At 33.8% G+C, this 27,980-nt stretch overlaps 4 protein-coding genes across 6 annotated transcripts; 3 read left to right on the forward strand and 1 right to left on the reverse strand.

Annotated features, from left to right (window-relative positions):
- Positions 1 to 1,476: 1,476 nt before the first annotated feature.
- LOC130447688 (zinc finger protein OZF-like) lies at positions 1,477 to 4,681 on the forward strand. Its single transcript, XM_056784648.1, has 2 exons — positions 1,477 to 1,957; positions 3,383 to 4,681. The coding sequence occupies exons 1-2, from the start codon at positions 1,669 to 1,671 to the stop codon at positions 4,642 to 4,644; spliced, it is 1,551 nt and encodes a 516-aa protein (XP_056640626.1). The 5' UTR covers positions 1,477 to 1,668; the 3' UTR covers positions 4,645 to 4,681.
- LOC130447680 (zinc finger protein 260-like) lies at positions 2,350 to 27,939 on the reverse strand. 2 transcript variants are annotated; one of them, XM_056784638.1, is made up of 2 exons: positions 27,580 to 27,900; positions 2,350 to 2,482 (listed from the first exon to the last, which is right to left on the reverse strand). In XM_056784638.1, exons 1-2 carry the CDS (start codon positions 27,833 to 27,835, stop codon positions 2,433 to 2,435), a joined length of 306 nt encoding a protein of 101 aa, XP_056640616.1. In that variant the 5' UTR covers positions 27,836 to 27,900; the 3' UTR covers positions 2,350 to 2,432. The 2 variants fall into 2 exon arrangements, with proteins under 2 accessions (XP_056640616.1, XP_056640614.1); XM_056784636.1 differs by lacking the exon at positions 2,350 to 2,482 and adding an exon at positions 22,087 to 26,971 and having other exon boundaries at positions 27,580 to 27,939.
- Positions 5,126 to 8,882, forward strand: LOC130447687 (zinc finger protein OZF-like). 2 transcript variants are annotated; one of them, XM_056784647.1, is made up of 2 exons: positions 5,126 to 6,244; positions 6,444 to 6,481. In XM_056784647.1, the coding sequence occupies exons 1-2, from the start codon at positions 5,917 to 5,919 to the stop codon at positions 6,461 to 6,463; spliced, it is 348 nt and encodes a 115-aa protein (XP_056640625.1). In that variant the 5' UTR covers positions 5,126 to 5,916; the 3' UTR covers positions 6,464 to 6,481. The 2 variants fall into 2 exon arrangements, with proteins under 2 accessions (XP_056640625.1, XP_056640624.1); XM_056784646.1 differs by lacking the exon at positions 6,444 to 6,481 and adding an exon at positions 6,743 to 8,882 and having other exon boundaries at positions 5,153 to 6,244.
- LOC130447682 (zinc finger protein OZF-like) lies at positions 8,942 to 13,661 on the forward strand. The gene is made up of 2 exons (XM_056784640.1): positions 8,942 to 10,375; positions 11,581 to 13,661. Exons 1-2 carry the CDS (start codon positions 10,090 to 10,092, stop codon positions 12,999 to 13,001), a joined length of 1,707 nt encoding a protein of 568 aa, XP_056640618.1. The 5' UTR covers positions 8,942 to 10,089; the 3' UTR covers positions 13,002 to 13,661.
- Positions 27,940 to 27,980: the final 41 nt, after the last annotated feature.

Raw genomic sequence — 27,980 nt, forward strand, 5'->3', positions numbered from 1 at the left:
TTTCAGTCGACGCACTTCATTGTCCTCATGCACATTTCATTATCTTTCTAATACATAAGGCTCACTATCATTAGATAAATTTATTTTGCACTAAAACAATGTATGCTATTCTTGACTTATTCTTAATCTCTGTATGTTGTACAAGAGACTATTTGTGATAAGATAGAGGCTGAAACCTATAGAGAAGCAACAACAAGGAAAATTTCTCAGGCCTTTTCACCATATTTAGTATAGATGTAGAATTGAAAAGCTAGAACAAATCTTACTATATACCACCTTTTGAAATAATATCTGTTTACTAATGTACCATGGTTTTTGAAACAATTTAAAATTGAAGTAGCTTCTGAAACAAAATAAATTTGACTCAAACATGTAAACATTATTGTGTGTTTAGATTCTCAGTGTTTTAATATTTTATGTTAAATTATGTTGAAACACCTACTAAAAATGGATAAAGAAAATGAAAGTGACTTTTCTTCAGTACTAACAGAAATTGGAGAAACTGCAAAAGTTGCATCATCAAATTTATTGCCAGGAAAGTATAAGATGGCATATGAATTTTAAACTGGTAAAAGTTGTTATTAATAAATATAAATAAATACCATCCTCTTGTAACATTAGATACCCAATAACCTTCATTATTCGCTCGTGAGTAATGTACTATTAAACACAGGAACGGCCATTAATAAATAAGTAATTTTTGTAGGTTATGTTTTAAATTTCAATTGAAAACGGAATGCGACGTTCCACAGGATCCGCAATCTGTTGATAGGTGATCTACCTGATCTTGGGTCCTAAACGCCTTAAAACCCATACATGTAATACTCCTATAGACAGTTGGTATGGGAAAAAACGTCCCTATGTTACGGTGTCGAAAATATTCATTTTCTTTCTCGTTCGAAACAGTTTATCTAAACTGCGCATGTTGGAGAATGCACAGAACCGAGCTGGAACCTCAGAGAATAGAGAAATCGTTGCCATTATGTCTTCAATAGTCGGAACAACTTCAACTTATAGAAACTGTCCATATAGAAGTATTACATATATGCTAAAACCTCAGAAATAATACTCCTTCAATACTGGTGAAAAAAACAAGAAAGGTAATGAGTCTGGATGATAATGAGCTTGCACTATCATATTAAAAAATATTTTCGTTTAAATAAAACGCTGAGAACAAGATTTGTACACATCGCAGATATGAAAAACGGAAGATTGAGCTTCGATGAGTGTGCATTCAAAATTTTTCCAATGACATACGGAACTATCAATCGACTATCTATCTATCTCAGTTCGAGTTGTATACAGACCTCTTCAATGCATAATACACTTTTTTTAATAAAATTCCCAGCAAGGGACTGTTAAAGATATATTATGAAACAAAAATAGCTCTGAGGAATTTGATGGCTTTTTCATTTTTTATATATCTATGGTTCACAATAAGACTTTTTGGTGGATGTCACAGAACATATCTACCATGGTATGTTCTGTGGTGAACGTAATCATGTTCTTGTTAACCATCTGACCAATTCCAACAAAATATTTTTTTTTCTATGGTTACTAACCTACATGTATTGAGGTGATAAGTGTCTTATTATTTAAATAATGGTTATTAATACACTTCTTTACAAATTATATTAATACGGAAATAGAAGAATTATTAACGGAGAAATGGATCTCCAAAGTGTTAAAGAAGAAATTGATACATATGATGATTTTCTGTCTAAGATCGATGTAAAACAAGAACTAATTAACGAAGTATCTGCAATGAAAATTCAAAATACAAATGGAATTCATTCAATCAAACAAGAAAACAACGATGTCTTGAATACAACTAAAATATTTGATAACAATGTGGATGTTACTAAAAAAACAAAAGGGAAAATTTTCAGTACTCACATCATACTAAACAAACCAGGATATAAAAAAGTTGCCCGTAGAAAAAGAATTAAATCAAAAGGTGAGTTAAACTGTTATATGGCCACTTTAGTGTTTTATGTTTTATTCCATAATGAGGAGCTAAATTTAACTAGTTATGGATTTAAATTTTAATTTTATTGTTAAAATATCTCATAATTAATTAAAAACCAATATCTAGAGAGATTATCAATATAATTTAATTTTTAACAGTGCTATACATGTTAGGTATGAAATATAATTATTTATTTCAAATTTCTCAATATTCTTAATTCCAATTTATATATGGGAAATTATAATAATCTGCAATATTTTTCTCTGTCAGTTTAAGAAGTAGTTATAAAAATTTTAAACAGCTTTCTGATACAAATAATTGATGAATTGTTGGCCTTTGGAATTATCACAAACAGGAGATTATTATCTCTGATAGCCAAGCAGGCATTAGAGCTCTGAGCTCTAATGTCATACGATCCAAGCAGGTTTGCTAATGCCCTTATCATCATGTCGCAGCTTTTCTATTATTCCAGGATATTTTTCATGTGTTTTTTTTTCAAATTATCTACTTGTCCTATAACAAGATACAATTGTATTAATTTCCAACCCCATTTTATTTTTTCATGACATGTTATTTAACTATAATATACATATATTAGGTTGCTCGTTATTTCCCAAATTGTGTTTTGGTCTGTAAACACTCCACAATTTTTAGGTTATGACCTAAATATCAGACCCAAACCAACTCTTAGTATTCACATTAACCTGTGCGTAAATTATAGAATATTTCCCATTTAAATAACATGCGATTTTTGCAGTTAATTTTGTTCCACTGAAACAAATGTAGCTAAAAATACTGAAGCAGGTATTTATAGTAGGAAATTTGAGGTTATACAAACATGATCTAAATGCTACTTTTGATAAAATTTACCTTTTAAAAGTTTTTGAATGATTAAGTTGTATAACTGTGTGAAGTTATAATTGTAGATCTACCAAGAATATTTTTTCAAATTTATGTAGAAGTGCATTATTATAGTATGACATATTGGAGTTAATACATAATTTTATAGCAAACAAAAAGTAATATTAAAAAAATAGGAAAATTATTAATTCAACTGTGAATACAACTTTCTCATTGAATAACTTTTGAAGATAGATTTTATCGAAAAAAGCATTCAGATTTTTTTGTAGGGCAATAAATTGAATTTTCTACAAGTAATAGGTGCTTAAGTATTTTAAGCTACACTTGTTACAGTGGTAACAATATTAAAGGCAAAATTTTTATGGGAAGTGTAATATGATTTAGGCACGGGTTAATGTGAATATTATGGCTGGTATGGGTATTATTTTTCATAGTCATAAGCTAAAAATTTGAGGAGTGTTTGGAGACCAAAACCCAATTTGGGAAATAACGGATAACCTGATAAATATTTTAATCCTTTCAACAAATTAATTAAAAATTTGTCTTTAACAGTTACAGGACTGATAGATGGAAAATATATGGAACCAAATGCTATGGGATTAATGATATGTGTATATTGTGGGAATTTATACACAAAACAATTAGAATTGTTATGGCACTTAGCAATGAATCATTGTATAAAAGTAAACAATTTTTATAAGATGAAAATTCACCATAAAAGTAAAAGTGATACATGTATTATGGAAAATATTGATATAAAAGATGAAATTGAAGTAGTTGAACATGAACTCAAAGTGGAACTGCAGGATACCACAAACCAGTTGGATCAATCAATTCAAACTAATAAAAATATGCATTTACATAGTTACACTACAACAAAACCATTCAAATGTGACATTTGTAGCAAACCATTCTCTTATAAAAGTAATTTAAATATACATATGCATAGTCACACAGAAGAAAAGCCACTTAAATGTGATATTTGTTACAAAACTTTTACACAATTAAGTTATTTGAAGACACATTTGCGTAGTCATACAGGGGAGAAGCCTTTCAAATGTGACATTTGTGGGAAACTATTCTCTTATAAATGTAATTTAAATATACATATGCATAGTCATACAGAAGAAAAGCTATTTAAGTGTGATATTTGTTACAAAACTTTTTCACAGTCAAGTTATTTGAAAACACATTCTCGTATGCATACAGGAGAAAAGCCATTCGAATGTGACATTTGTTTGAAAACTTTTTCAGATAGAAGTAATTTGAAGAGACATTTGCGAATTCATACAGGAGAAAAGCCATTCAAATGTGACATTTGTCTGAAAACTTTTTTAGATAAAAGTCATTTGAAGACACATTTGCAAAGTCATACAGGAGAAAAGCCATTCAAATGTGACATTTGTTTAAAAACTTTTCTAAATACAAGTAATTTAAAGACACATTTGAGTATCCATACAGGAGAGAAGCCATTCAAATGTGACATTTGTTTGAAAACTTTTTTACGTACAATTGATTTGAAGACACATTTACGAAGTCATACAGGAGAAAAGCCATTCGAATGTAACTTATGTTTGAATACTTTTTCACACATGAGTAATTTAAAGAGACATTTGCGTATCCATACAGGAGAAAAGCCATTCAAATGTGACATTTGTTTAAAAACTTTTTCAGATAGGAGTAATTTGAACCAACATTCACTTAGTCACACAGGAAAAAATCCATTTAAATGTGAAACTTGTTTTAAAACTTTTTTACAGTTCAGTGATTTCAAGACACATTTGTGTATTCATACAGAAGAAAAGCTATTCTAATGTGACAAAAGTTTGAAAATTATACGAGTAATTTGAATGTTAGTTTTATCTATTTTTATGTTTGTATTTTATTTTATTTTTTTTTTCACTACTAAGACTAAGATCACATTATTCCTATTGAAGAGACATTTGCATAAACATACAGGAGAAAAACCATTCAAGTGTGATATTTATTTTAAAGTTTTTCGCAGAAATGAAATTTGAGTACTCATATAGAAGAAAAGCTAAATGTGACGTTTGTTTGAAAACTTTAGATATAAATAGATACAGGGGAAAAATTTTAGATATGTTTGATAGCCCCATAAGAAAAGTACTCTGCTTATCGTAATTTTCAAGATCATAATATTGTTGGAATAATGATTTTCTCGGGTTCAATGATAAAGATTTATTTGTAGGAATATTTACATGAACAAGTTACCTGCAAAAAGTATACCTAGTTTTCTGATTTTAAGAAAAAAAATTGCTTGCCTGTTGTTCAGGCGAATTTTTAACCGGTATAAGAACATTTTTATAATTTGAATGTTGCAAACCACTAACTCTGCATCTTTTTCTCTCTTTTCTATTACTCTCAGTACCTTTCCACCACGTGCGTCCATCTTGTATACCAGGGACTCTCAACCTTTTAGCTCCACGCTCCCCTTAGAATCCTGAATAGAATAATCAGAATATTGTATTTATTTGGTGCGTTATTAGCCATTTTCACTCTATTGTAACTTAAATAAATTAGGTACCACTTTATATTCCTACGCAATACTATTGCTAATGACTAATACGACGAACTACTACTATTACTAAAAACTAATATTCAAAACCATCTCGGTGTATCGAAAAGTGTCTGTTAAAAGGAAGCAAATAAAGATGGCGCTATAAAAGCAAGTGGAAGAATTTTAAAAAGAGCGCCACAAACTATTAGAGTAGGATAGTAAATTCATTTTTTTTTTGAAAGTCATAATTATCTCAAAGAAACTATTAATATACAAATTCATTAGGAAATTGTATGTAAAACATACAACTGCTAAATTCATATCATTTTCACTTGCTACACTAGCGCTATTTTGGCGAGTCTTCGTATTATAATTTATCATATAAGACGGTTCTCTAACCTCCATAACCTTAATTTCGTAATGCATACTATTTTTGTGGTTTCGACTAACCTACATTATATTGAGGTTAAGCGTGTCATATTATTAAAATAATTATTATAACTACATAATTCTTAATTCTAAATTCTATAATCAAAAAAACTGAAATATAGCAACAGTTTACAAAGAAATGGATATTCAAAATGTTAAAGAAGAAATTGATATCCATAATATTAAGGAAGAAGTGGTTGACCACGATGATATTCTATCGAATATCAATTTAAAACAAGAATTGTTTGAAGAAGTATCTACGCTAAAAATTCAAAATACAAATGACCAAATTAATGGAAGTTATGCAATCAAACAAGAATTAAAAGAAGACTTGAATACAAATAATATATTTGATAATTATGAGAATGTAGCTTATAAAACAAAAAGAAACATTTTCAGTACACACCACATAAAAAATAAACTGGGAGATTCAAGAGTTAACTATGGAAAGCGAATTAAATTAAAAGGTGAGTTGAATTTATTTATGGCTGCTTTGGTGTTACATGTTACATATATATAAGTATATATTGTAATAATGAAACATACTTTCTATTTAGTTTAATTTTTGTATTTCTGTTTAATAACGAGGAAGGAGAAGTAAGGATTTCTTTATGATATGGTTTAAAGTTTTCATTTAACTTGAAAAAATTGTTTTTACTGTCCTAGCCAGGAAAATACTAGAATAAACACAATAATTGATTTCACATTATCCATCGAATGTCACCATCTATAAAGATTATCAATATAATGGATATGGAGATATTTGACAGCATTTGTTGTAATAATTTCCCTTCTTTCTAGGTAATTTTTCCATATTGTTAAGATTCATTTTTCCATCAATTTATACTAAGTATTATATTTATTTCATACTTCATTTTGTTTTTCCATGTTACCTAATATTTTCACAAATAATATGCATATATTTATTAATATTTTAATCCATTCTAAAAATTAAAAATTTACAGGACTGATGAAAAATGAAAAATATATTCAACCAAATGCTATGGGGCTGATGATATGTGCATATTGTGGAAATTTTTATACAAAACAATTGTTATGGCACTCAGAAATCGATCATTATATAAAACCAAAAAAATTTTTTGAGATTGAAATTCACCATAAAAGTAAAATTGATACCAGTGTTATGGAAAATGTTGATATAAAAAACATAGTTGAACATAAATTGAAAATGGAGTTGCAGGAAACCACGAATGAGTTGGATGTTACTGATCATTTAAACCCACATATACATGAAGGTTCAAAATTATTTGTAGAAGGAAATAATTCAAATATGCAATCACATACTTACACAAGGTCAAAACCTTTCGAATGTGACATTTGTATGAAACCATTCTCTCATAAAGGTAATTTTTATATGCATATGCGTAAACACACAGGGGAGAAGCCGTTTGAGTGTGATATTTGCATGAAATCATTATCTCACAAAGGTAATTTGTATATACATATGCGTAATCACACAGGGGAAAAGCCGTTCGAATGTGACATTTGTATGAAACCTTTCTCTCATAAAAGTAATTTATATATACATATGCGTAATCACACAGGGGAAAAGCCATTCAAGTGTGACCTTTGTGTGAAATCTTTTAAACAGAAAAGTAGTTTTAATGCACATTTACAAAGTCATACTGGTGAAAAACCATTCAAATGTGATGTTTGTATGAAAAATTTTTCTCATAAAAGTAATTTAAATAAACATATGTATAGACACTCAGAGGAAAAACCATTCAAATGTGATATTTGTATGAAAAAATTTTCTCATAAAAGTAATTTGAATAAACATATATATAGACACACAGGGAAAAAGCCATTCAAGTGTGATCTTTGTATGAAATCATTTCCATATAAAAGTTATTTAAATATACATATGTGTAAGTACATAGGAGAAAAAACATTCGAATGTGACATTTGTTTCAAACCATTCACTCAACAACGTAACTTAAATATACATATGCAGAGTCATACAAGTCAAAGTTCCTTAAAATGTAATATTTGTTTAAAAACGTTTTCAAAGAAAGGCAATTTGAATCCACATTTACGTAGTCACACAGGAGAAAAGCCATTCAAATGTGACATTTGTATGAAATATTTTTCACAGTTAAGTGGTTTAAATACACACTTGCGAAGACATACAGGTGAAAAGCCATTTAAATGTGATATTTGTTTGAAAATTTTTTCCCATAAAAATAATTTGAATACACATATGTGTAATCCCACAGGAGAATAGCCATTCCTCGTGACATTTTTGTATACCTATTCTTACCATGACAGATAATTGAAAAAATTTTTGATAGGGAACGGAAAAAGGATAAAACAATCAATTAATTTTCTAATATAATTGTAAAATAAATGTTATATGATTATTATTATTATGTTTTCTTCCATTTAAATTGTTTGTCTTATCAAAATAATTAGAATTTGTAATTTTTTGGCACCGTGAAGCTGTTTTCTCTGAAATGTGTAAGAAATCTCTACCAGCTTACACTAAAACTTACTTCATCTATGTGTCTGACATCAACTATTTTGCTCTTTTTTCTTCATTATTTTCCTGCAACCCCCAATAAGCTGGACCCTTCTTATCTTCTTCATCGTCGACTGGGCATGACCCAATCTCCTAAGCTCCTCTGTATCAGTGTAGAGAGCTCGCTGTTACTTATCCTGTCGCCTCGTACAGTATGTCAGTTGTGACACGTCCTAGTTTGCTCTTCGCGTCGCACATCATGGAGGACTTTCGTGGTTTATTACTGCTGTACTTGCGCTGTATCCACTTATCCACGTTAGGGATTAAACGGTAGGTCCACCATCCCTTTGAAGACTTCTCCCACGTCTCTTGCAATTACATCATTATTTTTTATATATAGTTTCTTGTATTTGACATTTATCATATATTTTCTTTTATTATTTTTACATAATTAGAATTTGCAATTTTTTTACATGTGAAGCTGTTTTGTATTTTTGTAATATCTGATGATCGCTCATATTTTTTTAGCTGTTGTTTTCTATATTCATTGGCCAGTATTAAGTGAAGACTCTAAATTGTAATATATTTATGCAAACAATAAATTTCAGTATAAGTTTGGAATTGAACTAGTGTTTGTTTTGGTCATCAATTTTATAATTACGTTGTTATTGATCTTGATCTGATCAAGAATCAAACCGCGAACACAACAGATTCGTTCATATTCAGAACTTTTATGAACGTAATAATGTTCGAACAGATTCGTTCGTGTTAACCATGTGTTCCAAGGTTATAACAAAATATATATATTTCTGTGGTTTTAACTAGCCTACATGTACATGTATTGAGGTTAGAATTAATACGGAATTTTCTGAAACAAAAAAGACTAAATATATTCACAACAAAAATTCATCAACGAATTTGCACCGAAATACAGTGAATATACATGGATTTTCACAGATGGATCCCTTTAAGATTACATAATCACATACAAATACGCACAGCGGGAATAATTGCAATAATTAAAGCGATCAAAAATAGCAAAAAATAAAAAAATTAATATAATCATAAACTTTTCCGACTCGCAAAGCGCCATCAAAAGCATTAGTAATTAAATAACAGTCAAATTTAAATACACCGCTTTAATGGGGAAAAAGTTAATAGTGGACTTGGTAAAGGAAAATCACAATGTTGCTCTAGTATGGAACGAAACTGCTGACCAACTTGCGCAAATCGGAATAAACCTTAATGTACCAGCCAAAAATTTTAAAATGGGTAAAGAAGACATTTATATACATTTTAAAGAACAAATTAAAACAACACCGGAAAAACTCATTTCCCGAAAACACCTTTCTTCTACAAAAACATTTATTTACAATAGGATTTATATAACAAGCTAATTGAATTAAAAATACCTACACCAATTAAATTATCCAACATTTTAAACAGAGAAAACAAAAACAAATATACAAAATTGAGATAAATAAAAATTATAATACATATATACATTTAAAACTAAATATGAAAATAAGTCAAAAGAGAATCCTTCCTATCAACATCCCGAATGTGTGAAATGCTCGGCCGTTGCCCCTGAGCGAGAAGAGTTTTAGCCTTTGTTGTGATTGTCTTTTTTTAACATGTCTAGCTCACAAGAAGAACAGATGTCCTCAGAAAAAGTATAAGCTTTAGTTTAAAATAAATCAAAGCGAAAACCAGCGCTGGCCAAATACTGTTTAGGTGAGGCCAAAATAGAGAAGATGTATTGAGGTTATATGTTTCTTATTATTATTAAAATAATGGTTATCAATATAACTGGAAAAGATTATTAATAAAGAAATGGATATCCATAATGTTAAGAAAGAAGTGGATGTCCACGATGATATCGATTTAAAACAAGGATTAATTGACGAGGTATTTTCACTAAAAATTCAAAATACAAATGAACAAATAAATGGAATTCATTCAATCAAACAAGAAATAAACGATGACTTGAATACAAATAAAATATTTGATAACCATGTGGATGCAACTAATAAAACAAAAAGGAACATTCTCAGTAAACATATAAGAAACAAACTAGGATATTCAAAAGTTAACCAAGGAAGGCTATCTAAATTAATAGGTGAGTTGAACTGATATGTGGCTGCTTTAGTGTCACATAAAATTTGTTAATGGTTGCAAGAGGTAATAATATATGTTTTCTTCAATTTTCATTCATTTCAGAATACAAAAATATTGGTTGGAAATTGATTTCAAATATCATACTGTTCGTAATTTCATTGATGTATTCTCAATTTATAGGTTGAAAGTCTAAAAATCTGCAATACATATACATATTTTATGAAATATTTATCAGCTTTTTAAACATCTTTTTGGCACTAATAAATGAATAATTATTATTGTCCCTTGGAATTATTGTATACTTGAGATTATCATTATCAATGAAGCTCTGGGCTCCAAATCTCCAAGCTGGTGTAGTATTATTAGGATAAGTTATAAATCAGCTAGATAGGAAGAATAAAATTATCATCTACTAGGTTTCATGGCACATTGGGTAATTATTTGGAATTGGGGCTATATAAATCGCTCTATAAAATTTTTTCCTACCTGGAAACTATTCTCTTCTGTAGAATTAGATGATTAAAGGAGGGAGAGACATGTTTTATTTTTAGGTGACAAGAAGGATAGATGGTAAGGTGGGGGAAAGCTTAAAAGGAATAAATAGTTTTGTTATTCAAAATATTTATGCCCTTTTAACACTTTTCCATGCCGTGCAATCCATCTTCTTTGTCTCCTCCTCCACCTTATCTAATTCTATCTACTAAAATAGTTTCCAGGTGGGGAAACATTTTATGGAGTGATTTCTGCCCTTAGTCACAATTTTAAATAATTACCACACACTTAGTGACTACAGAACTGCAGAGTATTACATCTGAGAGTATATGAAATAGAAGATTTTCGGCAGCTGGCAAATTCTGAACTTTCTAAAATTAGTAGGATTCATAGATCAGCTGTAAACTCAGCAGTAAAAAGATACAAAATAGATCCAATCGGTGATAGTGTACATCTTAACATACAAATATATTGTTGCCTTCCTATCATCATGGTGTAGCTCTGACTAGACTACATTCACATTTCTTTTCTATTATTTACTGAAGATATTTTTGATACTTTTTAGATTCCTTTTCTTTTTAATAGATGCTATTAATTCTTAGTACGATTTCATGCTATTAATGTTACTAATAATATACATATATCTACTAAAGAGTAATATTCTCATTTTTCTTTAAACAAATAACAAATTTTCTAAAAACTTTTTTTTAACAGTTACAGGACCTATTAAAAGTTGGAAGTATATTCAAGCAAATACTATGGGGTTAAAGATATGTTTATACTGTGGGAATTTATACACAAAACAAGAAGAATTGTTATGGCACTTAGAATTGAATCATTGTATAAAAATAAACAATTTTTATAAGATTCGCCATAAAAGTAAAAGTGATACATTTATTATGGAAAATATTGATATAAAAGATGAAATTGAAGTAGTTGAACATAAATTGAAAGTTGAGTTGCAGGACACAAGAAATAAGTTGAATGAGGAAAGTAATTCAAATATGCATTCACAAACTCAATCAAAATCAAAGCCATTCAAATGTGATATTTGTTTGAAAACTTTTTCACAGAAAAGTGGTTTGAAGACACATTTGCGTAATCACACAGGAGAAAGGCCATTCCAATGTGAGATTTGTTTGAAAACCTTTTCACAGAAAAGTGGCTTGAAGACACATTTGCGTAGTCATACAGGAGAAAGGCCATTCAAATGTGATATTTGTTTGAAATCTTTTTCACAGAAAAGTGGTTTGAAGACACATTTGCGTAGTCATACAGGAGAAAGGCCTTTCAAATGTAATATTTGTACAAAAACTTTCTTATATACATGTAATTTGAAGACACATTTGCGTAGTCATACAGGGGAAAAGCCATTCAAATGTGACATTTGTTTTAAAACATTTTCACAGGGAAGTGTGTTGAAGACTCATCTACGCGGTCATTCAGGAGAAAGGCCATTCAAGTGTAATATTTGTTTAAAAACTTTTTCATATATGAGCAATTTGAAGACACATAAGTTTAATCATACAAGAGAAAAGCCATTCAAATGTGACATATGTGTGAAAAGTTTTTCGCAGATAAGTGGTTTGAAAACACATTTGAATAATCATACGGGAGAAAAGCCATTCAAATGTGATATTTGCTTCAAAACTTTCTCACATAAAAGTGGTTTGCAGACCCATTTGCGTAGTCATACAGGAGAAAGGCCTTTCGAGTGTAATATTTGTTTAAAAACTTTTTCACATATAAGTAATTTAAACGCACATTTGTGTAATCATACAAGAGGAAAGTCATTCAGATGTGATATTTGTTCAAAAACTTTTTCATATCAAAGTAATTTGAAGAAACATTTGCGTAATCATACAGGAGAAAATCCATTCAAATGTGAGATTTGTTTCAAAACATTTCCACACGATAGTGGTTTGAAGACACATTTGCGTAGCCATACAAGAGAAAAGCCATTCGAGTGTAATATTTGTTGGAAAACTTTTGCATATAGCAGTAATTTGAAGGCACATTTGTGTAGTCATACAAGAGAAAACCCATTCAAATGTAACATTTGTTTGAAAACTTTTTCATATACAAGTAATTTGAAGAAACATTTGCGTAGCCATACAGAAGGAAATTCATTCTAATGTGACATTAGTTTTAAAAAAGATGAGTGGTTTGAAGAGAGATCTGCATAGTCACTTAGGAGAAAAGCCGTTTAACATTCTGTTCGACATTTCTGTATACCTATGATTGTTTATTGAAAAAAAATTCAAGTTTTGTTATAGAGTAGAAAAAAAGGCAAAATAATTAATTAATTATTCCAAACCATAATTATAAAATGAAGGTTTTATCATGTTATACTTCTTTTCCTTTGTAAAGGCAATGTTTTTAGATAGTACATATATTTCCTTAAATGATATTTTGCTACATTTGTATTTTTTGTAGTTTACATTTAAAACGACTTTATTAGTCCTGTAGGTTTTATACTTTATCGATTTTCTTTCATTAGTTTTCTCTTATATTTTTTTTATCAAATTTTTAATGTATTACATTGAAGTACAGTTTTTTTCAAGATATGACTCTATTTTCTGGTTTTCTAGGGATAGGAATAGACTTTGTGCAAAAATCAAATGAAGTAAAGTCTTTTAAATTGTAATTTTTTATGCTCTTCTTCTCTGTAAGCTAAGATTAGCGCCAGAGAAGAAAAAAATAAAATTGCTACAACTGGTGCTACTAAAAAAAATTGAGACCTACAGTTTATACAAACAAAAATCTACAGAAAATAATTATAATGTTTCTCTTTATCACTTTTTATGTTAATTATTTTCTAAGGTCACACTAAACTTATCCACAGTTATTTAATTACTAAAAGTGAACTCCCAATATGTTAACTATGCAAGACACAACTCACTGTAAAACACTCTCAAATTTTTAGTCTATTTTTATTACATATTCAAGTAAAAAAATTATTTTCAAAATAGATAAATAGTTGTTTATCTTCTATCTATAAGACGCTAAGCTTCTCAATTTTTTAAAAATTTACTTTCCTCATTAGTCATCTCACTACAGTCTTCCAACCGCTAAATCACGAAATAGACCAAGAAGTAGAGTAAAACTTCATTTCAATAAACACAATGACTTTAAAAGAAGTACACCATGAAATAAAATTACTAAACCCAAAAAAAGCACCGTGTTTCGACCTAATAACCGCCAAAATGCTTATAGAATTGCCACAAAAGGGGGTAGTCATGCTAAGATACAATTAAAATGCAATTCTAAGATTCGGATACTGGCCCAAAGTCATATAAACCTGCACAAATCATACTAGGATGTATTGATATCTATTTAACCTAGACCAGTTCCACGCATAAACAAAATATTGCGTTATCATAGCAACGAACAATAAATTATTAGAAGTGTAAGTGTAAAGTTTGACCTCAAAAAAGTAAACTAGAGTTACGCAATAAATTAAAAGAAAAAAAATGTATTTAAAAGGGTTAAGAGGTAAGCAGATTTACGAAGATTTGCTTAATACCCTTGGTGATCAATGTCCTTCGTATGCGACCGTGAAAAATTCAACTGAAAGCTTCAAAAGAGGTAAATTTTTCATCGAAGATGATGACCGATAGGAAAGGCCAGTTTCTGTGCCAGTCCCCGAAAATATCGATGCAGTTCATCACATGATTTCATCAGACCGTCCAATTGGGCTAAAACGGATATCTGAAGCATGGAATATTTCATACGAACGCGTCCATCATATAGTTCACGTCAATTTGTACATGAGAAAAATTGTTGCAAAATGGATCCCCAATGTTTGAATGTTGACCAAAAGCGTGCAAGGGTAGAAGCATCGCTTTCGATCTGTGCTCGATTTGACAGCGATGTACACTTCTTAAACCGAATTGTTACTATGGATGAGACTTGGGTACATTTCTACGATCCAGAAGCAAAGCAACAATCGATGGAATGGCGACACTCTGGTTCTCCAAGAGCTAAGAAGTTTCGTGTCCAAAAACCTGAGGGAAAAGTTCTTGCTTCAGTTTTTTGGGATTGCCATGGAGTAATCATGATTGATTTTTGGGATAAGGGTAGAATAATAACTGGAGATTGCTATTGGACATTACTAATCACTCTAGGGGAAAAAATTGAAGAGAAAAGACGCGGAAAGCTATCCAAAGGTGTTTTGTTTTTGCAGGACAACGCCGCTGCACACAAATCTCATATTGCCAAGCAAAAAATTCGTGATTTGGGGTTTGAATTACTAGAACACCTCCCTTATTCATCAGAAAAAAAAAACGTAAATTTTCTTCCAACGAGAAGGTAATAAAAGCTGTCGAAGTCTGGTTTGCAGAGCAAGAAGTAACTTTTTTTTGAGGTTAGAGACGTTGCTGTAATAAATGTAGCCAATTAAGAAGAGAATATGTTGAGTAATAAAATATTTTGACATTGAAATTTTGTTTGATTCCATAGTAGGCTAAGAATTTTTCAATATATTCACTTATGAACAAAAGAACTAGAGTTGAACCGCGTTGGAATTTCGAAAATTCTCGACGTTTCGGCTCCCTCTTTGGAGTCATTATGAAGAGATGGGTAGGGATGAGGTGGTTATTTATTCATTGCTAAGAAATGATCCGATTCGGTGGTCGCAATCTGCCTGTTCCATATAATTTCACCGAGGAAACGAAAAGCATCAAGAAAACTGTTGACAGTAACACACTCACTGCTGGTCTTGATCTAACTGGGGAGCTAGTCACCTTCTAATTATAGGAGACCTGTCGGAGGGTTTTGGCGCACGCGGAAAATATTATTATTGGCGGAAATCGACTTCTCGGACTTTTTAGAGGAAACGTTGTTGTTGGCCTGAGTTGTATTGGAACGAAGTGATTGAAGAAGGTGTTTCCAAGTTTCCGGCAATGTCTGGCTTCACTCCTTTGTGTTCAGACAGTTTGGACGTTTCTCTATTTCGTCAACTTCTTGAATAATCCTGGACTTGAAGGAGCGGAGTGGGGCGATAGTTTTGGTTCCATTGAAATCGATTGTGTGTCCGGTTTCGACACGATGGTGGGCAAGGGTGGAATTAGTGACAGACAACAAGTGCTCCTTGGCTCTGACGGAAATACGTCGATTTGTCTGGCCAATATAGGAACGGGAGTTCTTGGTGTTCAGACAGTTTGGACGTTTCTCTATTTCGATAGCTTCTCGAATAATTCCAACTTAATTCCAAGTTTCCGGCAATGTCTGGCTTCACTCCTTTGTGTTCAAACAGTTTGGACGTTTCTCTATTTCGTCAGCTTCTTGAATAATCCTGGACTTGAAGGAGCGGAGTGGGGCGATAGATTTGGTTCCATTGAAATCGATTGTGTGTCTGGTTTCGACACGATGGTGGGCAAGGGTGGAATTAGTGACAAACAACAAGTGCTCCTTGGCTCTGACGGAAATACGTCGATTTGTCTGGCCAATATAGGAACGGGAGTTCTTGGTGTTCAGACAGTTTGGACGTTTCTCTATTTCGATAGCTTCTCGAATAATTCCAACTTAATTCCAGGTTTCCGGCAATGTCTGGCTTCACTCCTTTGTGTTCAGACAGTTTGGACGTTTCTCTATTTCGTCAACTTCTTGAATAATCCTGAACTTGAAGGAGCGGAGTGGGGCGATAGTTTTGGTTCCATTGAAATCGATTGTGTGTCCGGTTTCGACACGATGGTGGGCAAGGGTGGAATTAGTGACAAACAACAAGAGCTCCTTGGCTCTGACGGAAATACGTCGATTTGTCTGGCCAATATAGGAACGGGAGTTCTTGGTGTTCAGACAGTTTGGACGTTTCTCTATTTCGATAGCTTCTCGAATAATTCCAACTTAATTCCAAGTTTCCGGCAATGTCTGGCTTCACTCCTTTGTGTTCAAACAGTTTGGACGTTTCTCTATTTCGTCAGCTTCTTGAATAATCCTGGACTTGAAGGAGCGGAGTGGGGCGATAGTTTTGGTTCCATTGAAATCGATTGTGTGTCCGGTTTCGACACGATGGTGGGCAAGGGTGGAATTAGTGACAAACAACAAGTGCTCCTTGGCTCTGACGGAAATACGTCGATTTGTCTGGCCAATATAGGAACGGGAGTTCTTGGTGTTCAGACAGTTTGGACGTTTCTCTATTTCGATAGCTTCTCGAATAATTCCAACTTAATTCCAAGTTTCCGGCAATGTCTGGCTTCACTCCTTTGTGTTCAGACAGTTTGGACGTTTCTCTATTTCGTCAACTTCTTGAATAATCCTGGACTTGAAGGAGCGGAGTGGGGCGATAGTTTTGGTTCCATTGAAATCGATTGTGTGTCCGGTTTCGACACGATGGTGGGCAAGGGTGGAATTAGTGACAAACAACAAGTGCTCCTTGGCTCTGACGGAAATACGTCGATTTGTCTGGCCAATATAGGAACGGGAGTTCTTGGTGTTCAGACAGTTTGGACGTTTCTCTATTTCGATAGCTTCTCGAATAATTCCAACTTAATTCCAGGTTTCCGGCAATGTCTGGCTTCACTCCTTTGTGTTCAGACAGTTTGGACGTTTCTCTATTTCGTCAACTTCTTGAATAATCCTGGACTTGAAGGAGCGGAGTGGGGCGATAGTTTTGGTTCCATTGAAATCGATTGTGTGTCCGGTTTCGACACGATGGTGGGCAAGGGTGGAATTAGTGACAAACAACAAGTGCTCCTTGGCTCTGACGGAAATACGTCGATTTGTCTGGCCAATATAGGAACGGGAGTTCTTGGTGTTCAGACAGTTTGGACGTTTCTCTATTTCGATAGCTTCTCGAATAATTCCAACTTAATTCCAGGTTTCCGGCAATGTCTGGCTTCACTCCTTTGTGTTCAGACAGTTTGGACGTTTCTCTATTTCGTCAACTTCTTGAATAATCCTGGACTTGAAAGAGCGGAGTGGGGCGATAGTTTTGGTTCCATTGAAATCGATTGTGTGTCCGGTTTCGACACGATGGTGGGCAAGGGTGGAATTAGTGACAAACAACAAGTGCTCCTTGGCTCTGACGGAAATACGTCGATTTGTCTGGCCAATATAGGAACGGGAGTTCTTGGTGTTCAGACAGTTTGGACGTTTCTCTATTTCGATAGCTTCTCGAATAATTCCAACTTAATTCCAGGTTTCCGGCAATGTCTGGCTTCACTCCTTTGTGTTCAGACAGTTTGGACGTTTCTCTATTTCGTCAACTTCTTGAATAATCCTGGACTTGAAGGAGCGGAGTGGGGCGATAGTTTTGGTTCCATTGAAATCGATTGTGTGTCCGGTTTCGACACGATGGTGGGCAAGGGTGGAATTAGTGACAAACAACAAGTGCTCCTTGGCTCTGACGGAAATACGTCGATTTGTCTGGCCAATATAGGAACGGGAGTTCTTGGTGTTCAGACAGTTTGGACGTTTCTCTATTTCGATAGCTTCTCGAATAATTCCAACTTAATTCCAGGTTTCCGGCAATGTCTGGCTTCACTCCTTTGTGTTCAGACAGTTTGGACGTTTCTCTATTTCGTCAACTTCTTGAATAATCCTGGACTTGAAGGAGCGGAGTGGGGCGATAGTTTTGGTTCCATTGAAATCGATTGTGTGTCCGGTTTCGACACGATGGTGGGCAAGGGTGGAATTAGTGACAAACAACAAGTGCTCCTTGGCTCTGACGGAAATACGTCGATTTGTCTGGCCAATATAGGAACGGGAGTTCTTGGTGTTCAGACAGTTTGGACGTTTCTCTATTTCGATAGCTTCTCGAATAATTCCAACTTAATTCCAGGTTTCCGGCAATGTCTGGCTTCACTCCTTTGTGTTCAGACAGTTTGGACGTTTCTCTATTTCGTCAACTTCTTGAATAATCCTGGACTTGAAGGAGCGGAGTGGGGCGATAGTTTTGGTTCCATTGAAATCGATTGTGTGTCCGGTTTCGACACGATGGTGGGCAAGGGTGGAATTAGTGACAAACAACAAGTGCTCCTTGGCTCTGACGGAAATACGTCGATTTGTCTGGCCAATATAGGAACGGGAGTTCTTGGTGTTCAGACAGTTTGGACGTTTCTCTATTTCGATAGCTTCTCGAATAATTCCAACTTAATTCCAGGTTTCCGGCAATGTCTGGCTTCACTCCTTTGTGTTCAGACAGTTTGGACGTTTCTCTATTTCGTCAACTTCTTGAATAATCCTGGACTTGAAGGAGCGGAGTGGGGCGATAGTTTTGGTTCCATTGAAATCGATTGTGTGTCCGGTTTCGACACGATGGTGGGCAAGGGTGGAATTAGTGACAAACAACAAGTGCTCCTTGGCTCTGACGGAAATACGTCGATTTGTCTGGCCAATATAGGAACGGGAGTTCTTGGTGTTCAGACAGTTTGGACGTTTCTCTATTTCGATAGCTTCTCGAATAATTCCAACTTAATTCCAGGTTTCCGGCAATGTCTGGCTTCACTCCTTTGTGTTCAGACAGTTTGGACGTTTCTCTATTTCGTCAACTTCTTGAATAATCCTGGACTTGAAGGAGCGGAGTGGGGCGATAGTTTTGGTTCCATTGAAATCGATTGTGTGTCCGGTTTCGACACGATGGTGGGCAAGGGTGGAATTAGTGACAAACAACAAGTGCTCCTTGGCTCTGACGGAAATACGTCGATTTGTCTGGCCAATATAGGAACGGGAGTTCTTGGTGTTCAGACAGTTTGGACGTTTCTCTATTTCGATAGCTTCTCGAATAATTCCAACTTAATTCCAAGTTTCCGGCAATGTCTGGCTTCACTCCTTTGTGTTCAGACAGTTTGGACGTTTCTCTATTTCGTCAACTTCTTGAATAATCCTGGACTTGAAGGAGCGGAGTGGGGCGATAGTTTTGGTTCCATTGAAATCGATTGTGTGTCCGGTTTCGACACGATGGTGGGCAAGGGTGGAATTAGTGACAAACAACAAGAGCTCCTTGGCTCTGACGGAAATACGTCGATTTGTCTGGCCAATATAGGAACGGGAGTTCTTGGTGTTCAGACAGTTTGGACGTTTCTCTATTTCGATAGCTTCTCGAATAATTCCAACTTAATTCCAAGTTTCCGGCAATGTCTGGCTTCACTCCTTTGTGTTCAGACAGTTTGGACGTTTCTCTATTTCGTCAACTTCTTGAATAATCCTGGACTTGAAGGAGCGGAGTGGGGCGATAGTTTTGGTTCCATTGAAATCGATTGTGTGTCCGGTTTCGACACGATGGTGGGCAAGGGTGGAATTAGTGACAAACAACAAGAGCTCCTTGGCTCTGACGGAAATACGTCGATTTGTCTGGCCAATATAGGAACGGGAGTTCTTGGTGTTCAGACAGTTTGGACGTTTCTCTATTTCGATAGCTTCTCGAATAATTCCAACTTAATTCCAAGTTTCCGGCAATGTCTGGCTTCACTCCTTTGTGTTCAGACAGTTTGGACGTTTCTCTATTTCGTCAACTTCTTGAATAATCCTGGACTTGAAGGAGCGGAGTGGGGCGATAGTTTTGGTTCCATTGAAATCGATTGTGTGTCCGGTTTCGACACGATGGTGGGCAAGGGTGGAATTAGTGACAAACAACAAGTGCTCCTTGGCTCTGACGGAAATACGTCGATTTGTCTGGCCAATATAGGAACGGGAGTTCTTGGTGTTCAGACAGTTTGGACGTTTCTCTATTTCGATAGCTTCTCGAATAATTCCAACTTAATTCCAGGTTTCCGGCAATGTCTGGCTTCACTCCTTTGTGTTCAGACAGTTTGGACGTTTCTCTATTTCGTCAACTTCTTGAATAAACCTGGACTTGAAGGAGCGGAGTGTGGCGATAGTTTTGGTTCCATTGAAATCGATTGTGTGTCCGGTTTCGACACGATGGTGGGCAAGGGTGGAATTAGTGACAAACAACAAGTGCTCCTTGGCTCTGACGGAAATACGTCGATTTGTCTGGCCAATATAGGAACGGGAGTTCTTGGTGTTCAGACAGTTTGGACGTTTCTCTATTTCGATAGCTTCTCGAATAATTCCAACTTAATTCCAGGTTTCCGGCAATGTCTGGCTTCACTCCTTTGTGTTCAGACAGTTTGGACGTTTCTCTATTTCGTCAACTTCTTGAATAATCCTGGACTTGAAGGAGCGGAGTGGGGCGATAGTTTTGGTTCCATTGAAATCGATTGTGTGTCCGGTTTCGACACGATGGTGGGCAAGGGTGGAATTAGTGACAAACAACAAGTGCTCCTTGGCTCTGACGGAAATACGTCGATTTGTCTGGCCAATATAGGAACGGGAGTTCTTGGTGTTCAGACAGTTTGGACGTTTCTCTATTTCGATAGCTTCTCGAATAATTCCAACTTAATTCCAGGTTTCCGGCAATGTCTGGCTTCACTCCTTTGTGTTCAGACAGTTTGGACGTTTCTCTATTTCGTCAACTTCTTGAATAATCCTGGACTTGAAGGAGCGGAGTGGGGCGATAGTTTTGGTTCCATTGAAATCGATTGTGTGTCCGGTTTCGACACGATGGTGGGCAAGGGTGGAATTAGTGACAAACAACAAGTGCTCCTTGGCTCTGACGGAAATACGTCGATTTGTCTGGCCAATATAGGAACGGGAGTTCTTGGTGTTCAGACAGTTTGGACGTTTTTCTATTTCGATAGCTTCTCGAATAATTCCAACTTAATTCCAAGTTTCCGGCAATGTCTGGCTTCACTCCTTTGTGTTCAGACAGTTTGGACGTTTCTCTATTTCGTCAGCTTCTTAAATAATCCTGGACTTGAAGGAGCGGAGTGGGGCGATAGTTTTGGTTCCATTGAAATCGATTGTGTGTCCGGTTTCGACACGATGGTGGGCAAGGGTGGAATTAGTGACAGACAAGTGCTCCTTGGCTCTGACGGAAATACGTCGATTTGTCTGGCCAATATAGGAACGGGAGTTCTTGGTGTTCAGACAGTTTGGACGTTTCTCTATTTCGATAGCTTCTCGAATAATTCCAACTTAATTGTAAATAATGTTGAAATGTGAAGACTGATTGTGGTTTCAATCCCTCAAATTTTCAATTTAATATCTCAAAGGACAAAGGAGGCACTGTTCTTTATCACACTATATAATCCTGTATAATAAATCTAAAATTGCGGAAACACTAGAATTCGTCATTGATACAAATATTATTGATCACTCCACATTAATTATTCTACAAATAGTCCAGAATAACATAATAAAGGAATAAAACGACAATACGTATAAAAAATTTATTGATAATAATCGATTGTCAACTACTATGAGAGAAATCGACTGGAATCCGGTATATTTACAAAAAGACACAAATAGCGTCACATAAATATTACTCAATATAAATCAAAGCTGTATTAGATTTTGGAAAAATCCGCAAAAAGTCGATTAAAATCGCACCATGGATGATAATAGTATGAAATTGTAGTTGTAGTTCATGCAGAAAATTAACAATGAATTGGGGTAAGTAGCCGATTATCGGACGGGCGCCTAAATTCGGATACCTTAGGTTCTGGCTCTAGTAGGTGCTGCAGCCCAGCGGCGATCATGTGAACTTGTAGCCCTCGCTTCCGACATCCCATAGTGCAGTAGCCGATGTGTTTCTATTGCTTTTGTAGTTATGAGAATTTTGAGAAAGTTTGTATTTGTTTCTACAACGTACTCGAAGGTTTTTCCGGCGACTACGCAATTAAAATAAATAAGAAGCATTTTAACCTCTAAACACGCCAAAAAAATCAACGATCGATAATAATATGCGCCGGAAAACCTTCGTTGTAGAAACAAAAGTAAATTCAAAAATGCGGCAGCAGCTAAATACTTTTTCGGCTCTGTCTACCACAAGCTTTGATTGGCTAAACCTTATTGTTAATTTGCGATTAATCTATGAGTTATAAACATGTGATTGTTTCGGGATTTTTAATCGATTTTTTTCGTTTAATGCAATGTACACCCCTAAGACCTTGAAACTCATTCATAATTAAATAATAATCACTCATCAGGTTATTTTAAGGTCACTAGATATTTTTACGGTAATTTGTTCAAGTATGTTCTAGAAATTTGATACATTTTCGTGAAAATACTTCGAACCTCGGTTTCAACCAGAAATATTTGTGGCTCGTAAAAGTTTAAAGTTACAAAAAACACCCTGTATCGATAGATGGTCACGGAAATGGGGTTTTATTGTTGGGAGGGGGTGGATGTTTGGTACCCTTTTCATTTTTTTCTTAATTTAGGTGCATTTTTGTAAATAATTTTAGTGACTTGTAAATTAACAAAAAAAAAAGTGTTTCTCCCAAACCTCCCTATCTGTTTTGGATGCTATCACCACCAAACGTAATGGTTTTGATAATATGTTATATTTAGAGAAAGATTGTTAGTTTCTGGTTGGCATTTTTGAGGTTGTACCATGTTCATTTCGCCCTAACCTTACCTGATTTTTCGTACTATTTTCTGATGCCAAACATGGAAAGAAAGATAAAGAAATGGGACGTTGGCCTTCCAGCTTTCTGTAAATAATAACCCGTTTACACTAACCAAAGGTGGAGCTGGGAAAAAATGGATACATAATTTTTTGAATAGACATCTAACTCTATCCATTGGGAAACCTCAATCTATAGCTTTAGTAAGAGCCAAGGGGTTTTCTAAGGTAAACGGTACTCGTTTCTATGATTTGTTAGAGCTTGAACTGAGAAAAATTCAAATGAGACCACATAAAGTATTCAATGTCGACAAAACAGGAATTAATGTCGCTAGAAGCAAAAAACAGGTTGATACGTTATGAGCCTTTCAGAGATATGTATTCCTCCACTTAATAGTATTTCCTAGACAAAATATGAAGCCTAAACTTTACGATGGAACGCCGCCAGGAACCATTGCAAGATGCCACAAATCTGGATGGATTCAAAATCATATTTTCACTGACTGGCTGCAGCATTTTACAGACTACGTCAAACCGACCCCAGAGGATCCCATTGAAAACTAGAGAAAATGGAGTTATAATTGTCTGCCTGCCCACACATCGTACAAACTCCAGCCAATGGACGTGGCAAAGTCCAAACGTCTTTTTAACAACCCATTCAGAGCTTTAACCTCCTACCAAATCGGAGAACTAATTGACAAAGCCTATGCCAAGGCTGCAACACTGCAAATTGCCACGAGTGGGTTTAAAAATTGTGGTATCATACCGATAGGAACAGATTTCAAAACTCCGACTTGAAATGAAATCGAGACCACATCCATGGAGATGTCTACGGATCTAGAAAACCAAACATTTATCACAGTAGCTTATAGCCTCGTAACTTCGATTTCTTCAGCACCACATCCTCAGCCACGTCTCCTAAAACTCTTTAAAGACAGTTGTTTCACCTTTCATTCTCAAGCCTTTGCCAAAGCTTTCAGAAAAATCGTCGAATCCCAAGCGTGGTCGCCCTGCTGGTAAAGCCGCAGTTGTCACTAGCTCGCTATATAAGAAAAATTTGGAAAACCAAATCAAGAAGTCGAAGAAGTTCCTTGACAAAAATGAGCAAGAGATATTTCAAAGAAAGGGTCTATCTAGAAAGAAGACGAGTTATGGCAAGCACGTGTGACTTCTGCAACCTGAAGTAGACTATTTAAAAATCAACCAAAAGACAATTTTGTACGATCTAATACGCCAAAAAAAGATTCGTGTTAATTTATGACAGTTTACTATTTGTTTGTACTTTTATACTGTTGTTTATAACATTATGTTTCATAATTAAATACTTTTAATGTCGTTTCTAGCCCTTATTTCCCTATGGGAAAGTGCTAACTTTAGTTTTATCATACTTAAAGTCTCAGATTTTGAGAACAACATAAGAAAGTATATCTTTTGACTCTTTGAATGTAAAAAAACATAAAACCTACTGAGTGACATAAAAACCAAAAGTTATTCGATAATCAGATACTTTCCCCTATGAATTAAACTTAGAATTCGTTAATATTTAATTTCTTAGTTTATTTTTAATCATCTCCAACTCCAACTGTCACTGCTTATCTTTAAAATTGGATATCCTGCCCTACAGAGGGTTAGCGGTTCATGTATTTAATTCAACCAATCAAATACATGCATGTCTATTCCTGCTGAAGTAATTGTAAATGTAGTCGAGGAAATAAGCACAAAAATTAAGACAAATCAAGATGCAACATTCGATTCCGGACAGCCTTAGAAATAAAAAATACAATTTGTGCAGGGGAGAATGCATTTTGAAAAGTGCACTCGAACGATTAAAAAAATGAAAAATTTATAACTCTGAAAATATTTGTAAGAAGCTTATTGGACTCATTTAGAACAGAACCTAAAATGTTGAGCTTACAAGTAATTTTAGTAAAGTAATACCCTGATATGTACATGATTTAAACATTTCTATGCATGTTTGATCCACGTTTCATGTTTTTTCACCTGTGTGACTACGTGAATGTGTATTCAAGTTAGATTTCTGTGCAAAGGTTTTCGAGCAAACGTTGCATTTGAATGGCTTTTCTCCTGTATGAAGCAGCAAATGCTGTTTCATATTGCATTTCTGTGAAAACGTTTTCGAACAAATGTCACATTTGTATGGTTTTTCACCTGTGTGATTACGCATATGCGAACTCAAACTAGTTTTATGTGAAAAAGTCTTTGAACAAATATCACATTTGTATGGCTTTTCTCCTGTGTGCTTAAACAAGTGTGATTTCAAATTAATTTTCTGCAAAAATGTTTTTAAGCAAATCTCACATTTAAATTTATTTTCCCCTGTATGTATACGAGAATGTATACTCAAATGACTTTTCTTCGAAAAAGTTTTTAAGCAAATTTCACAATTAAAAGGTTTTTCTCCTGTATGACTATGCAAATGTGTATTTAAATTACTTTTTGTTGAGAAAGCTTTTAAACAAATTTCGCACTTGAATGACTTTTCTCCTGTGTGTGTAAGCAAATGTGTATTTAAACTAATTTTATATGAGAAAGTTTTTAAACAAATCTCACATTTGTATGGCTTTTCTCCAGTATGAAGCAGCAAATGTTGTTTCATATTATATTTGTGTGGAAAAGTCTTTGAGCAAACGTCACATTTATATGGCTTTTCTACTGAATGAAGCAGCAAATGTCTTTTCATACTGCATTTCTGTGAAAAAGTTTTGGAGCAAACGTCACATTTATACGGCTTTTCTCCTGTATGAAGCAGCAAATGTTGTTTCATATTGCATTTCTGTAAAAAGGTTTTCAAACAAATGTCACATTTGTATGGTTTTTCACCTGTGTGATTATGCATATGTGAATTTAAACTAATTTTATATGAAAAAGTTTTTGAACAAATCTCACATTTGAAATTCTTTTCCCCTGTATGTTTACGCGAATGATCTTTTAAATGACTTTTCCTTGAAAAATATTTAAAACAAATTTCACACTTGAATGGCTTTTCCCCTGTGTGCATGAGTAAATGTGATTGCAAATTACTTTTCTGCAAAAAAGTTTTCAAACAAATTTCACATTTAAATTTTTTTATCCCGGTATGTATACGCGAATGTATTTTCAACTTATACTTGTGTGAAAATGTTTTTAAACAAAATTCGCACTTGAATGGCTTTGGTGCTATATGCCTAAACAAATAAGTCTTCAAATTATTTGTCTGTGAAAAGGCTCTTAAATAAATTTCATATTTAAAAGGTTTTTCTCCTGTATGATTACACAAATGTCTCTTCAAAACAATTTTCTGTAAAAAAGCTTTTAAACAAATGTCACATTTGAATAGCTTTCTTTCGTTGCTAGCAGACAAATATCCATTTATACCACTTTTTTCCAATTTCTGACCTTCATTTGAACTTAACATAATATTATCAGCAAATCTAATATCTTCTTCCCTTTTCCAACCATCTCCAATTATTTCATTTTTTACATTCTCGTCAAGATTTATGTCAACATCAGTGTCTGTTGTTGCCCTTCTTTGAAAACAGTTATTTTTCTGATAAAATTTTTGTTTTACCCAATGACTTGTAGAAAAGTGCCAAATGAATTCAATTTGTTTTGTGTGCAAATTACCACAAAACTCACAGATTATAATCCCACCAATTGTATTTAGATTCAGATGTTTTCCATTTTCTAGCAATACTGTAAAAAAATTTAAAACTAGTTTCTATAAATTTGAAATTTGTGAACATTTTACTATTTTTCTATACACAACTGAAATACAAAATCCTTAATTACAAAGAAGCTGTTGAAATGTGAAAGAGATCACAAGTAATTTCGTGACAAATGTATACAGCTGTTATAATAATTGTAATTTGAGTTTGAACTGACGTCAAAATAAAAACAAGTAACGAAAGTGAGAGAAGACCTTTACACAAAATGAATTTAATAAAGATATTGATAATGAACTTATCAAAAATTAAATAATGTATGCCCATATATATATAAATACCATTTTATTCACTACCTAGTAAACAAAAAAATTGTTGCAATGAGATGAGGAAGGATCAAAGGCTAGAATAGATGAAGAGGAAAAAAACTATGACAGCAAAAAATGAATTATAATTCATGGATGTGCAATGCCAAGCAAAAAACTTAGGTTTTTTCCAGTACCACACAGATCATACTAGAACTTAATTAAAAAAAATTACATTGTCTCAAATAGCTGAAGTATTAGAGAAAATCATAGTATAAAAAATATTGACACAAAAATGTTACATCTAAGAAGCAAATCAATCAGTGTAACTCACCTTGTGATTTAATTCGCTTTCCAGTTTTTATTCTGAAATATTCAAATTTTTTTGGAAGTTTGGGTTTATCAAATTCTTGATCTGTGCTTAGATCGTTACTTATTTCTTGTTTAATAGGATGCATACTACTTGTATTTTCATTTTGAAAATCGGCACAAGGCTTTTCATCACATAATTCTTGTTTAAAATTCGTATTCCAAATAAAGTCATTGTGAATTTCAATTTCGTCCTTTATTACTGTTTGCTCGATATCCATTCTGTATGGATTATATCAAATTTTGAATTCAATAAAAATTATTTGAACCAAAATTGTAATATAACTGGACGTGGATAGATATTCTTCTTCTTTTTCTATAATATGAACTAAATGTCTAGTTAAACAAGTCACACCGACACACACA

This window comes from Diorhabda sublineata, chromosome 8, assembly GCF_026230105.1.
Source record: "Diorhabda sublineata isolate icDioSubl1.1 chromosome 8, icDioSubl1.1, whole genome shotgun sequence".
In the NCBI taxonomy this organism is placed as follows: domain Eukaryota; kingdom Metazoa; phylum Arthropoda; class Insecta; order Coleoptera; family Chrysomelidae; genus Diorhabda; species Diorhabda sublineata.

Excerpts from the sequence above, each read along its gene's own strand:
- LOC130447680 (XM_056784636.1), bottom strand. The coding sequence starts at position 27,835 with ATGGATATCGAGCAAACAGTAATAAAGGACGAAATTGAAATTCACAAT. Across the intron at positions 26,972-27,579 it reads AAAGCGAATTAAATCACAAG|TATTGCTAGAAAATGGAAAA; the intron begins GTGAGTTACACT and ends ATTTTTTTACAG.
- LOC130447682 (XM_056784640.1), top strand. The coding sequence starts at position 10,090 with ATGGATATCCATAATGTTAAGAAAGAAGTGGATGTCCACGATGATATC. Across the intron at positions 10,376-11,580 it reads AAGGCTATCTAAATTAATAG|TTACAGGACCTATTAAAAGT; the intron begins GTGAGTTGAACT and ends TTTTTTTAACAG.
- LOC130447687 (XM_056784646.1), top strand. The coding sequence starts at position 5,917 with ATGGATATTCAAAATGTTAAAGAAGAAATTGATATCCATAATATTAAG. Across the intron at positions 6,245-6,742 it reads AAAGCGAATTAAATTAAAAG|GACTGATGAAAAATGAAAAA; the intron begins GTGAGTTGAATT and ends AAAAATTTACAG.
- LOC130447688 (XM_056784648.1), top strand. The coding sequence starts at position 1,669 with ATGGATCTCCAAAGTGTTAAAGAAGAAATTGATACATATGATGATTTT. Across the intron at positions 1,958-3,382 it reads AAAAAGAATTAAATCAAAAG|TTACAGGACTGATAGATGGA; the intron begins GTGAGTTAAACT and ends TGTCTTTAACAG.